The 14,457-nt window shown below is 39.2% G+C and overlaps 1 protein-coding gene across 1 annotated transcript; it reads left to right on the top strand.

Annotated features, from left to right (window-relative positions):
• Positions 1-804: 804 nt before the first annotated feature.
• On the top strand, positions 805-8,619 carry LOC116412309 (phospholipase A2 inhibitor subunit gamma B-like). Its single transcript, XM_031906368.1, has 5 exons — positions 805-892; positions 3,572-3,685; positions 4,690-4,839; positions 5,823-5,963; positions 8,178-8,619. The coding sequence occupies exons 1-5, from the start codon at positions 835-837 to the stop codon at positions 8,321-8,323; spliced, it is 609 nt and encodes a 202-aa protein (XP_031762228.1). The 5' UTR covers positions 805-834; the 3' UTR covers positions 8,324-8,619.
• Positions 8,620-14,457: the final 5,838 nt, after the last annotated feature.

Raw genomic sequence — 14,457 nt, 5'->3', positions numbered from 1 at the left:
AGCTTACAATCTACAAATGATCCTACAGTATGTTCTGGGGTTATTTTGACTGAAACAGGTAGTGCACTATTATAGATAGCTATAATAGTGCACTACCTGTTTCGGGGATGTCTTACTTGATATTGGTCCTACATTTCATGAGTTCTCGTTTATTATACATAAAGCTGGACGTATTACGGAAGCCTATAAGTAGCCTTCCTAACTACAAATATCACTATCTATCTATGCCTACTTGCTCAAGGCTCTTGTTTCAATTAAAAACCGGTGACTAGGGAAGGGTCTTAGAAAAAGCAATTCAAAAGATAAAAATGTCACCTCCCAATTAGGGTAATGGCAGACTGGGTGCTTAGGACATTATGGATGATGTGGTTTGAAGCATCCCATACACCATTATCAATAATATGTTTTGCCTGAGCTTGTTTTACTGTATGAGTTTCCTATCCAATCAAAATAGGATAATAGAAGGCTTCTTGTGCAAGAGGCACAGATTAATAGAGGTTTGAATGGCTCTTCAAAAAGTGATTAGTTATTGTTTACAACTGAATTAGTTGGATTAAGTGTGGAACACACTGGGATAAGTTGCCAGAGGAATGGTTTCAAACAACATGGTTGCCACCACTTGCCCTAAAAATAATTCTACTATTTGTTGGATTATTTTTTTGTTGTTTGTTATTTTGTTTGTATGAGGTGCCTCAGCGCCATTGTTGGAATCACATTCCTGTTGTACTGTCTCCTCCTTTCTAGAAATCATGGGTATAAATAGAAGGTTCCTGGACTTGGGTTTATCCTTCATCTCATATCAGAGTCATTACAAAACGGATCTCAAGAAGCTCAATGGAAATGAGGAACACCCTGGCAACTCTCTGCACCCTTTTAGCTTTTGTGGCAACTGGTAAGAATTTATATACAGGTATGGGATCCCTTATCCGGAAACCCATTATCCAGGAAGTTCCGAATTACGGAAATTCTCCCATAGACTCCATTATAAACAAATCATTTTAATTTTATAAAATGATTTCCTTTTTCTCTGTACTAATAAAACAGTACATTGTACTTGATCCCAACTAAGATATAATTACCCCTTATTGGGGGCAGAACAACCCTGTTGGGTTTATTTAATGGTTAAATGATTCCCTTTTCTCTGTAATAATAAAACAGTACCTGTACTTGATCCCAACTAAGATATAATTACCCCTTATTGGGGCAGAACAAACCTATTGGGTTTATTTAATGGTTAAATGATTCCCTTTTCTCTGTAATAATAAAACAGTACCTGTACTTGATCCCAACTAAGATATAATTACCCCTTATTGGGGGCAGAACAGCCCTATTGGGTTTATTTAATGGTTAAATGATTCCATTTTCTCTGTAATAATAAAACAGTACCTGTACTTGATCCCAGCTAAGATATAATTACCCCTTATTGGGGCAGAACAGCCCTATTGGGTTTATTTAATGGTTAAATGATTCCCTTTTCTCTGTAATAATAAAACAGTACCTGTACTTGATCCCAGCTAAGATATAATTACCCCTTATTGGGGCAGAACAGCCCTATTGGGTTTATTTAATGGTTAAATGATTCCCTTTTCTCTGTAATAATAAAACAGTACCTGTACTTGATCCCAGCTAAGATATAATTACCCCTTATTGGGGCAGAACAGCCCTATTGGGTTTATTTAATGGTTAAATGATTCCCTTTTCTCTGTAATAATAAAACAGTACCTGTACTTGATCCCAGCTAAGATATAATTACCCCTTATTGGGGGCAGAACAGCCCTATTGGGTTTAATTAATGGTTAAATGATTCCCTTTTCTTTGTAATAATAAAACAGTACCTGTACTTGATCCCAACTAAGATATAATTACCCATTATTGGGGGCAGAACAGCCCTATTGGGTTTATTTAATGGTTAAATGATTCCATTTTCTCTGTAATAATAAAACAGTACCTGTACTTGATCCCAACTAAGATATAATTACCCCTTATTGGGGGCAGAACAGCCCTATTGGGTTTATTTAATGGTTAAATGATTCCCTTTTCTCTGTAATAATAAAACAGTACCTGTACTTGATCCCAGCTAAGATATAATTACCCCTTATTGGGGCAGAACAGCCCTATTGGGTTTATTTAATGGTTAAATGATTCCCTTTTCTCTGTAATAATAAAACAGTACCTGCACTTGATCCCAACTAAGATATAATTACCCCTTATTGGGGACAGAACAGCCCTATTGGGTTTATTTAATGGTTAAATGATTCCCTTTTCTCTGTAATAATAAAACAGTACCTGTACTTGATCCCAACTAAGATATAATTACCCATTATTGGGGGCAGAACAGCCCTATTGGGTTTATTTAATGGTTAAATGATTCCCTTTTCTCTGTAATAATAAAACAGTACCTGTACTTGATCCCAACTAAGATATAATTACCCCTTATTGGGGGCAGAACAGCCCTATTGGGTTTATTTAATGGTTAAATGATTCCCTTTTCTCTGTAATAATAAAACAGTACCTGTACTTGATCCCAACTAAGATATAATTACCCCTTATTGGGGCAGAACAGCCCTATTGGGTTTAATTAATGGTTAAATGATTCCCTTTTCTTTGTAATAATAAAACAGTACCTGTACTTGATCCCAACTAAGATATAATTACCCCTTATTGGGGGCAGAACAATCCTATTGGGTTTATTCAATATTTAAATGATTTTAGCAGACTTAAGTTATGGAGATCCAAATTACAGAAAGAAAAACCCAGGGGAAAAAAACCCCGGAAAACCCCAGGTCCCGAGCATTTTGGATAACAGGTCCCATACCTGTACTTTCATTTACAGGCTTCTTAAATCTAACTATTTAATCCCCATAATTAGATGCACAAAACATGTATAAGTAGAGAGGTGATATTTGCCATCTTTGTATGCCATATCCGTGAGTGGGTCAGGCTTCTTTATTAAAGCTCTTGGGTGTGAGGACCCATTATGGGACCAAATATAAGTGCAATTTTAATTTATGTGTGCAACACAGATAATCTTTCATAATTTGTGGGTAGTTTGCATGTATGTTGGTAGAAATAAAAGACATGGGTGTAGAGACCATAATTTTCTAATGACACCACTAGTAGATTCCATGTCCCCCCAATGTTTTAACTGTGTCAACGTGAAGCAACTCCAGGGCTGGATTTAGAGAAAACCATGGAAGGATAAAAAAATATGATGAGCCTTCCAGAACCATTCTTGTCGGCCAACCAACTCTGATACATTTAACTTGTCCTTTTTACCCATATCTATTTTACTATCTCCCTCTGATGATGGCAAAGGCCATTTCTTCACTACCCTTAAACAGTTCCTGAGGGTCTCTAGCACAGTTACCCGGCATAATTCAGGAAACAAGTGGTGGAAAGCAACAAACGTTGTTAATGGAATGAAAATTCACAAAATAAGAAGTGAAAGATATAATTTTGCAAGAGAAAAATGAAAAATAGAAACATTTAGGGAAGCTTCATGAAGATCTTCGAGATGGGAACTAAACTAGCATAGTTCCATAGCAGTGACATTGGTTCTTTCTTCTTTTAGGTTATTCTCTGACTTGCACAGAATGTCTGTCTTGGAATGGAATGCCCTGCTCTGGAACCAGTGTGACCTGCTCAGCCAATGAAGTCTGTGCATCTCTGTTCATGGGAATTTTCCGTAGGTGCTATTCCAGAAAAGTATATAAGTATCTGTTCATATATAAATATATATTTATATTTTATATATATATATATATATATATATATTTTTTTTTTTTTTATGCATTTGTTGTATATATTTAAATGCACTACATTAACTATCTTACAAAACCATGGAATGCCCAAACACATCTCACAGGTAATGCTGATTTGCTTCTTCAGAGCAGCCCCAATGGGGCTAAATGTCTTTATACACATGTACAGTATGCTATGGGCTTCAGTTAAATAATGGCACCAAATCATTGTCTGTACTCACTTCCTGGAACTAGTGATGAGCGATTTTTTTCGGCAGGCATGGATTTCACCATTGGTGAATTGTTTCACAAAACTTCTGCGAAAATTCGCAGTGGAAAAATTTGTCCCATGTCGAATTGGGCGCAGTTGCGTCAAATTTGGCGCAGTCGCGTTAAAATAGGGCGCAGTCGTGACAATTTTGGGCAGGGTCACGTAAAAAAGGGTGGGGTCGCATCAAAAAAGTGCGGATTCGCTCATCACTACCTGGAACCAAAGAGCTTGGCAACGATGAACCTACATAGCTGGGAATACATGGAATGTGCACTGATCAGACCCCCTAAGTGTATTGTACTTTAGCAAAGTTATTATCCAGGAGGAATTATCCTTGTCTTATGCCTTTAAAAGTGGGTGTTGGTTTTGAACATTCAGTAACTCCCATATAAAGTCTACAGTGGGGAAGGATTAGCCTGTGAGACTTTGATGAGGAGACACTTTCCCCAAGAAACGCAACTATGTCACTGGAGGTAAATAGTATATTATTATTATTATTATTACTAACATTTATTTATAAAGCGCCAACATATTCCGCAGCGCTGTGTTTATAGAAACACCACATGGGGTTTACCTTGATAATGTATTGTGGTGTGACAATTTTATAGGTTTTTCGATCCACAGAGAAATCTCTAAAACATGTCAGTACTAACACAATCATTTCTGGTTTTGGTACAGTTGGCACAAGCAGCATTTCCATGACTGCAAGCTCCTGTGCACCAAAAGAAGACTGTGGTATATCTGGAAGTCTCAGTTTTCCATCTTCCAAGACAACATTCGCCTCATCCTGCTGCTCCACGGACTATTGCACCCCAGCTAAACCAGCCTGTAAGTACCCTTACTTATATAACCCTTCCCTATCTACAAGTATGTTTTACAAGCATTCCTACATGTCTAAGAGGAAATAGTTAATGTGCTGTTTTCAAGGCAAAGACCCTAAGGCCAGTGTTGGACTGGGACCCCAGGGGCCCACCAGAAAACCTTAAACCATGGGCCCACTCTCCAAAATATTTTCCTCCTTTACTCACTGAACCACTTTATTCTTGAAGTCTCTTTTATTTACATGCTAGCATCTATTCTTCCATTTATTTGTTCCCATTCAGAAATAGGGAATGACCATGAAGTAGTCCAAATGGTCAGGAGCAGGAGGGCCCACTGACACCTGGGCCCACCGGGAGTTTTCCTGGTATCCTGGTGGGCCAGTCTGACACTAAGGCTGATGGTACATGGGGGCTTGTTTCCACAGGTGTATTTAGCTGGCAGTAAAGCTATAGTTGTAGTTAATCAAGTTTATGGTTGCAGGTTGGCCTTGTCTGCTGTAGGCAGAAAAGATCTAAAAGAAGAAGGAGTTATTAATAATATATTGTACCTGCGGCTGTCTCTTTTTAACGGGTGGTGTTTCTGACCTACAGTCAAACTTGCCCCAGGCCCAGGCTTGTACCAGTTTTTATAGCCCATAGAGGCTGCAGTGAGATCTAGCAGTCCATTGAGGTGGCATGGCAAGCATGGAAACTTGACCAGCGGAATGGACATTTGTAAGGCACACTTCATAACAGGGACAATTTATAGCCTCTACAGAAAGAAACCATAAGCCTGTATCAACAAAGGTATTCACTATTTATTGAAGGAACTACGACCCACTGACCAGATCCGGCAACGGGGAGTGGGGGAGCAGGGAGTGGGATGTAGTTTAAGGACACGGGGGGGGGGGGGGGGGGGGGGTAGTGCATAGTTTACAGTCCCCCCGACAGTATCAGGGACCATGAACTGGCCCTATGAGCGCTGCATGGTGACTTCTTTCTTTTTTACAGTACCAGATATTGTGAATAAATACAACGGACTGACTTGTCCAGCCTGCGTGTCAGTGGAATCTGATCAGTGTGACCCAGGGGAAAGAATGCTGTGCACTGGGAATGAAAATATGTGCTATTGGCAAACCACAGTATGGCCAGGTACAACTGTTTATTCATAATTCTTATTGGCTCCTTAGTGTTTAGGGTTGCCATCTATAAGTTTATTTTCAAAGTGCCCACAGATACACAGCACTACAATCTTACAATGTAGAAATGTTCACACAAGAAATAATAAATAAAACAAATAAGTATAAATAGGAAGAGATTAAGTGCTCTCTGGTGAGAGACACAGTAGGAAGGAGGTCCCGGCCCTGTGAAGCTTACAGCCAAAGTGGGTCCTCTAGAATTTCATCCCTGAATCCCTCCATAGGAACAATCTCTTAATCTCTTTCAAACAAAAGTTATGTCCTTCCTTTTGGAGCAATAGTATAATTATGTATAGCCCAGCCCTGGCACTTAGAGGCCTGTGGCCAAACCTTTGTACTCTCAAATTTGTGCCTTTAGATTTAAAAGCATGAGTCTTATTGGTTTCTATGGGTTACTACTTCTGTACAAACATTATGCCTTGTTTTGCATATTGGAGAATTTCTACAAAAGACAAAGAGGCATATTTATTATAGTATGCAAGCCAACATCACCGGTGATGTTGCCCATAGCAACCAATAAGATCTTTGCTTTTGTTTCCTAACATGTAGATGACTGTACAAATCTTATTGCTGATTGGTTGCTATGGGCAACATCATCAGTGATGTTGGCTCACACACTATAATGAATATGCCCCAGATTGTATTGGAAGAAGAACAGCAGAAGGCAAGCTCTGGTCGAAAATCAGACTGCATAGGGTCCAGTACCCAGACAAGACTTTTTTATGGGTTTAGAAGCTTGGAGTATAGACTGGGTGATAGTTAGATAGACTGCATAGGGTCCAATACCCAGACAAGACTTTTTTTATGGGTTTAGAAGCTTGGGGTAGCTTGGGGGATAGTTAGATAGACAGGATGGGTCCAGTGTAGCCTTTTTTAAGAATAGGGTTGACAAAGACCTCTTTGAATAAAGGGGAATAGAGGAATAGAGGGAAAGTACCAGAACAAATGAACTGCATGCAGCTCAAATAAAGAAATCAATAAAGAAGGAGGCATAGAGAGAAGTTTCAAACAGCACTGAGGGGAGAGCAGAATGCCTACTCCACCCCTATGACCAGTAGTGGGGAGGGGGATGAGAGAAGGTCAGACCGTCATAACAGAGAGCACCTTAGTAGCATTGTCATTCTGAGAGAGCTGGTTCTCTGTTAGGGCAAGGAGATGAAAAGACTGAAAGACAGATAAGATCATGGTTTTAAGCATGGAAAGAAAAACGAATAAGGTTAGACAGGCTACTAGCATGTGATGATTTAAACAGGAGGGAAGCATAGAGTGGGCGCATTTGTAAACTGGGCGCCCCTAGACTAGGGTTGCCACATGACCTGACAGCCCCTTGAAAAACAGGGCTGCCCGGTTCAAAACATTCTGAAAACCAGGCAATAACCCCAGCCCTGACATCATCACACCATAAGAAAATTGTGTGATGACACCAGCTTTGTGCATGATGTCATCACACACGCCCCTTTGTCCCGTTTGAAACCTGCCAAAGGTAAGGTGGCAAACCTACTGTAAACCAGCCTCAACCATGCTGCCCATCCACCCTCTTGACAACCCCTGTGGCAACCAACCTGCCTTGTAACCCAGCAACCTGACTCTCCTTGGCTTACCCCCCCCCGCAAGCATACCTTGTTCATTCTTCCAGCCACTGGGGACCAGGGACTTGTTCTGCTGACTTTACTGCAATTGTTTGGTTTTAAGGTCAGTCAAACCATACCTCCCAACATTTGAAAAATAAAAAGTGAGACAAAAAGATTTGGTGCGCAGCGCTGCAATTTTTTGACCACGGCCACTTTTGTGGCCACGCCCCAATTACTACCGCACATCCCGCTGTGCTGGATAGTTCCATGAATGTGCGCATTTCCCGGAAATGTGGGACATTCATGGAACTATCCGGGACAGCGGGATGCGCTATAAAAACCGGGACGGTCCCGCAGAAAGCGGGACAGTTGGGGGGTATGGTCAAACCATGTCCTTCTCATTACATTGTGGTTGGGACTAAATGCTACAGGGCTTACAACTAAATAATCCCCCTATCTATTTGATTTTACACAGTTTGGAACAATATACATAATATAACAGAAACAAAAACATTGATGGGTCATTTTGCTATTATCCCTATTAGACACCTGGGTATTATTACAACTTCTTGAGATATTATGTTTACTGTCTGCAGGAGTATCCAGCGATATTGAGATGCGAGGATGTGCAACTAAAAGTGTGTGTGATCTCGTCAGCGCAGGACCATCATCTTTATTTAAACCCCTGAACGTCAGTTCAAACAGTTTTTGCACCAGTCAAGCCTTTCCCGTTAGTCACTGATTCCTTCTCCCAGCAGCCATTGCTTCCGCACTAATTATATGCATGGATAGTACGAAGAGTAAATCTTTCCAAATTTAAGATGATTCAGCTTTTAAATTAGAAAAATATATCTATATCCTAAACTTCTAGTAGAAAAATGCTGTTTAAACTTGTCTAAAATATCAATGGGATTATAAAAATGGGTTATGATGTGGCAGCAGTATGCAAGGTAACCTGCTAATACATTTCCATATAATATATATGTCTGTCTGTCACGCCACAAGGGTACGCAGCGCTGTACAATCTTACAATATACACAATTACACACAGGGAGGGCAAGTGTTATAATAAATACAATAAATAAGTATAAATGCACAGGGAGTAAGTACCATGTGGTATGAGGCACAGTAGGAAGGAGGTCCGTGCCCCGTAGAGCTTACAGTCTAAGTATTAATTAAAGGAAAACTATACCCCAGACAATGTAGGTCCCTATAAAAATATATTGCATTAAAAATATAGGATTCACGGTGCGCACAAACAAGCCAAGGCACACATACATGCTAGGCCCCATCAGCCAATGAATGGACGGAGTTCTACCTTTTATTCCCACACTACTTCCTATTACAGTTAGAGCTACATCACTTCCTGTCAGCTGATCTCTGAGGGAGCACACAGCCCATCACTAAATGGCGGCTCAAGGGAAAGGGTGTAAAAGGGCAATATTTACTGATATATATATTCCACTATTGCAGGGTAAAGTTTTCCTTTAATGGCCCAGGGAAATATGTTTAGGACAAACTCAAAAAAGTGACCTGATTGGGTGCTGAAAATATTTTAGGAAGAGGAAATTGGGCCTTGCACTCATATATTCATCCATGAATCTGATTTTATTGACATATTTTGGGTAAATTAATAGGTGACCATTCATTTTAAGGAAAAACAAAATTTTCCTCGATGAAAGAAAATCTAATTCTAAGCAGCTTTCCCATCTACCTGAAGTCTCTGAAGCATTTTTAGAAATGTTACTGTTGTTTTGATTCCTGCTGGCTGGAAAAAATCTATGTTTGAAATTAAATGATTGCATAACATAATATTAAATGTGAATCAAATAAACGAGTGGATTATAATGACCTTATTGCTGCACCTAGAAATGATTACTAAGGTTTATAGCTTTCAGAACAGTATGAAGATAATGCATTGTGTTTTTTTGGCATTGATGCTGCAATTTTTCCTGGGTATTTGCCTCAGATCTCTTTGAAGTATATTGGAGTAGAATTGCATGTTGGTGAGGCCTATGGTTCAGGGAGAGTGAGTTAAATGATTAAGATCCCCCCAGAAGAAGTCCATAGACCCTACACTGTTGGGCACAGACCTTAATTAAATCTTTCTTATACATAGGGTTGCCACATGTTTGGTTTTGACCCAGAGAGCTGGTTCTCGGAAGGGCTGTCTGGGTCAAAACCTCCTGCCCTGTTTCCCGAATTCAGAAAACTGGGTAGGACTTACTAACATTGACATGATGATCGGCCAATCAGCGATCGCTGAGTCACAGCCCCACCCCCACACTGTCACGGCCCCACCCCCATGACATCATGGCCCGCCTCTTCCATGCCCCCTGTGACTTCACCCCCACCCCCTGCCTGGCTAAGCCAGCCCACAAAGGTGGCAATCCTACTAATTCCTCTGATGAAGCACCCAATGGAGTGAAATGCGTTAGGAAAGTGGGTACCATGAGGCATTGGGATGTACCTTTCCATTTGGTATAGTATGTTTTGTTTTTTTATTTTTTTGTGTTTAAATTCTGAGCCAATAAATGGTTGTATATTTCACTGAACAATGTGTTAAATCAATCCTACTAATTGAAGTGATCTACCAGATTCTTATAACTTTAGAGCAATAATTTATCCAGTCTTTTGGGTTCAGTCTCTCCTTTGTGGTTTAACTTTGGGCTCATCCAGACCCTTAGGGGCCCATTTACTAAGGTTTTTTTTTTTTTTAGGAACGATTGTTTATTATGTTTAATTTTTTTTCCAGATTTACGGATGTGTTTTTGACAGTATGCGGTTGTTTTGTTTTTGTTCTTGAAAAATTCAAGATTTTGGAGTATTTTCTCAAATTTTTTTTTTAAAAACCACAAACATTAGAGATTTATAAAACTTTATGTGACTAACAAAATGCTTGCCAGGTTTAAGCTGCCGAGAACCATTGAGTCCTATGGAAAACTTTAAATATTTAATAGTTTTATTGTAAAAAAAAGAAATAGAAAAGTCACTAACAGCCTGTCCTTGACACATTTTCAAGGGGAAGTTAAGCATATTTTTCCACACACATTTTTAAAGGGAACTTAAACCCATTACTGTTTTCTATTTCAAACACTCTCATGGGAAACAAACACATTATTGTTTTCTATTTCACACACTTTAAAGGGGAACTTAAGCACATTATTGTTTTTTATTTCACATATTTTCAAAGGAAACTGAAACACATCATTAAGAGGACACATGGAAATGAACGTCTGCTTAAATATCATGATATTTCAGAGAAACAGCAATAAATTCTCAAATGTTTCCAGAAAACACTTTCCAAACATTTTAGATAAACATAAAACATAATATCATATTAAAGGGGTCGTAAACCCAACCACCACAAATGAATGGAACAATGTGATTCTAACCGACGTGGGACTTTTTTTTCCCGAGACAAAACGCATGCAGGAATATTCTGTTGCATCTTTTTTTCTTAAATAAGCTAGAAGAAAAGCTGCGCGAGTTTTGTCACAGTTATTTTTTTCACATCAGTGGGGTTTTTTTTCATGAACTCAAATTTTTATAAATTGTTACAAACATACTGGAATTAATTTTTTTTTAAATTTTATTTTCTATTATTATAGTAATTATAGTTATGTATTGCACCTTTTTGATCCAGGAGGACAATATTTCGTCCCACTGTGTACTTGTAAGTATATTTGGGATGACAATAAAACTCTACTTACTTACTTACTTACTACAATGTAGCACACAAAGGTTACAGAATAAAAAAGGGATCAGAGGATTCTGCTCAGGAGAGCTTGCAATCTAAAGGGTTATTCTTAGTAACAAGGCTAAATTGAATAACAATTAAGATAAGAAACGCTTAGCAAGACAGTAAACAACTCCAAAATGGTTTTAAATTGTGTTATTCTGTCATGACTAAAGCTGGCCATTAGAGATGTAGCGAACTGTTCGCCGGCGAACTAATTCGCGCGAACATCGGGTGTTCGCAAGTCCGCAAATTCGCGAACTTTTCGTGATGTTCGCAATTTGGGTTCGCCGGCACCGAAAAAATCGCAAAACTTACGATAACGGTACGAATGCTCCGAAAAAGTCGCAAAACTTACGATAACGGTACGAATGCTCCGAAAAAGTCGCAAAACTTACGATAACGTTACGAAAGCTCCGAAAAAGTTGCAAAACTTACGATAACGTTACGAAAGCTCCGAAAAAGTCGCAAAACTTACGATAACGTTACGAAAGCTCAGAAAAAGTCGCAAAACTTACGATAACGGTACGAATGCTCCGAAAAAGTCGCAAAACTTACGATAACGGTACGAATGCTCCGAAAAAGTCGCAAAACTTACGATAACGTTACGAAAGATCCGAAAAAGTCGCAAAACTTACGATAACGGTACGAAAGCTCCGAAAAAGTCGCAAAACTTACGATAACTTTACGAAAGCGCCGGAAAATACGAAAAAGTCGCAAAATTTCCGATCATTTCGAAAAACGGCGTGTGTCAATTTTTCAGAGGTTTTTGCCCTTGATCCCCCTCCTGCATGCCACTGTCCAGGTCGTGGCACCCTTTAAACAACTTGAAAATCACTTTTCTGGGCAGAAATGGGTTTTCTAGGTTTTAAAGTTCGCCTTCCCATTGAAGTCTATGGGGTTCGCAAAGTTCGCGAATATTCGCAATTTTCGGCGGAAGTTCGCGAACAGGTTCGCGAACTTTTTTTTTGAGGTTCGCTACATCCCTACTGGCCATACACGCACCGATAATATCGTACGAAACCTCGTTTCATACGATATTCGGTGCGTGTATGGCATGTCGGAGAGTCGACCGATATCACAGGAAGCTGCTGAAATCGGTCGACTCGCCGATCGGCCAGGTTAGAAAATTTTGATCGGGTGCCATAGAAGGCGCCTGACCAAAATCTGCCGTCAGGGCTGAATCGGCAGAAGGAGGTAGAAATCCTATTGTTTCTACCTCCTTATCTGCTGTTTCAGCCCTGAATGGTGTGTGGCGGATCTGACGATGTTTCGTGCGACCGATGGTCGCATGAAACATCGTCAGATCGCCACGTGTGTGGCCACCTTAATACTGCCCGTGTCTGTTTATAACAAAGAAATGCACCTACAGTATAGCATTCTGTACCTGCTGTGGGGCACTGCAAATGCATTGAAATCAGAGGCTCTTTATTTTTCCAACATCTGTCTTGTTTGGTTTGTCACAGAATGACACATATTTTTATCAGCTACAACCTGACATTCCATCACCCCTTGAATTGCATTGTAAGCTTGTAAGATGCAAAAATTATGAATTTCCTTACCAGTTGTTGCCAATGCAATCTGTTGTGCAGGTTAAATGAATGATATGACCACCAAATAAGCAGAAAACCCTGCTATTTATGGACAGAATGTAGTGACAGGGGAGGGAAATATTATAGACAGGCACCGTGGCAGTGGAATTCTCAGCAAAGTGGAAGTAAAGTCTGACCACTAGTTTCTGTTTCTTTCCCTAAAAATATATACAAATATATTTATGTTTGCCAGCCTGATTCCCTGTGGCCACAGATCTATACAGGTATAGGTACTTTTGAAAATGATTTCCTTTTTCTCTGTAATAATAAAACAGTACCTGTATTTGATCCCAACTAAGATATAATTACCCCTTATTGGGGGCAGAACAGCCCTATTGGGTTTATTTAATGGTTAAATGATTCCCTTTTCTCTGTAATAATAAAACAGTACCTGTACTTGATCCCAACTAAGATATAATTACCCCTTATTGGGGGCAGAACAGCCCTATTGGGTTTATTTCATGGTTAAATGATTCCCTTTTCTCTGTAATAATAAAACAGTACCTGTACTTGATCCCAACTAAGATATAATTACCCCTTATTGGGGCAGAACAGCCCTATTGGGTTTATTTCATGGTTAAATGATTCCCTTTTCTCTGTAATAATAAAACAGTACCTGTACTTGATCCCAACTAAGATATAATTACCCCTTATTGGGGGCAGAACAGCCCTATTGGGTTTATTTCATGGTTAAATGATTCCCTTTTCTCTGTAATAATAAAACAGTACCTGTACTTGATCCCAACTAAGATATAATTACCCCTTATTGGGGGCAGAACAGCCCTATTGGGTTTATTTCATGGTTAAATGATTCCCTTTTCTCTGTAATAATAAAACAGTACCTGTACTTGATCCCAACTAAGATATAATTACCCCTTATTGGGGGCAGAACAGCCCTATTGGGTTTATTTAATGGTTAAATGATTCCCTTTTCTCTGTAATAATAAAACAGTACCTGTACTTGATCCCAACTAAGATATAATTACCCCTTATTGGGGGCAGAACAGCCCTATTGGGTTTATTTCATGGTTAAATGATTCCCTTTTCTCTGTAATAATAAAACAGTACCTGTACTTGATCCCAACTAAGATATAATTACCCCTTATTGGGGCAGAACAGCCCTATTGGGTTTATTTCATGGTTAAATGATTCCCTTTTCTCTGTAATAATAAAACAGTACCTGTACTTGATCCCAACTAAGATATAATTACCCCTTATTGGGGGCAGAACAGCCCTATTGGGTTTATTTCATGGTTAAATGATTCCCTTTTCTCTGTAATAATAAAACAGTACCTGTACTTGATCCCAACTAAGATATAATTACCCCTTATTGGGGGCAGAACAGCCCTATTGGGTTTATTTAATGGTTAAATGATTCCCTTTTCTCTGTAATTATAAAACAGTACCTGTACTTGATCCCAACTAAGATATAATTACCCCTTATTGGGGGGCAGAACAGCCCTATTGGGTTTATTTAATGGTTAAATGATTCCCTTTTCTCTGTAATAATAAAACAGTACCTGTACTTGATCCCAACTAAGATAT

Source organism: Xenopus tropicalis, chromosome 7 (assembly GCF_000004195.4).
Source record: "Xenopus tropicalis strain Nigerian chromosome 7, UCB_Xtro_10.0, whole genome shotgun sequence".
NCBI lineage: Eukaryota > Metazoa > Chordata > Amphibia > Anura > Pipidae > Xenopus > Xenopus tropicalis.
This window is presented reverse-complemented; position numbering and strand designations above follow the sequence as displayed.

Excerpts from the sequence above, each read along its gene's own strand:
- LOC116412309 (XM_031906368.1), top strand. The coding sequence starts at position 835 with ATGGAAATGAGGAACACCCTGGCAACTCTCTGCACCCTTTTAGCTTTT. Across the intron at positions 893-3,571 it reads TTTAGCTTTTGTGGCAACTG|GTTATTCTCTGACTTGCACA; the intron begins GTAAGAATTTAT and ends TTCTTCTTTTAG. Across the intron at positions 3,686-4,689 it reads TCTGTTCATGGGAATTTTCC|TTGGCACAAGCAGCATTTCC; the intron begins GTAGGTGCTATT and ends GTTTTGGTACAG.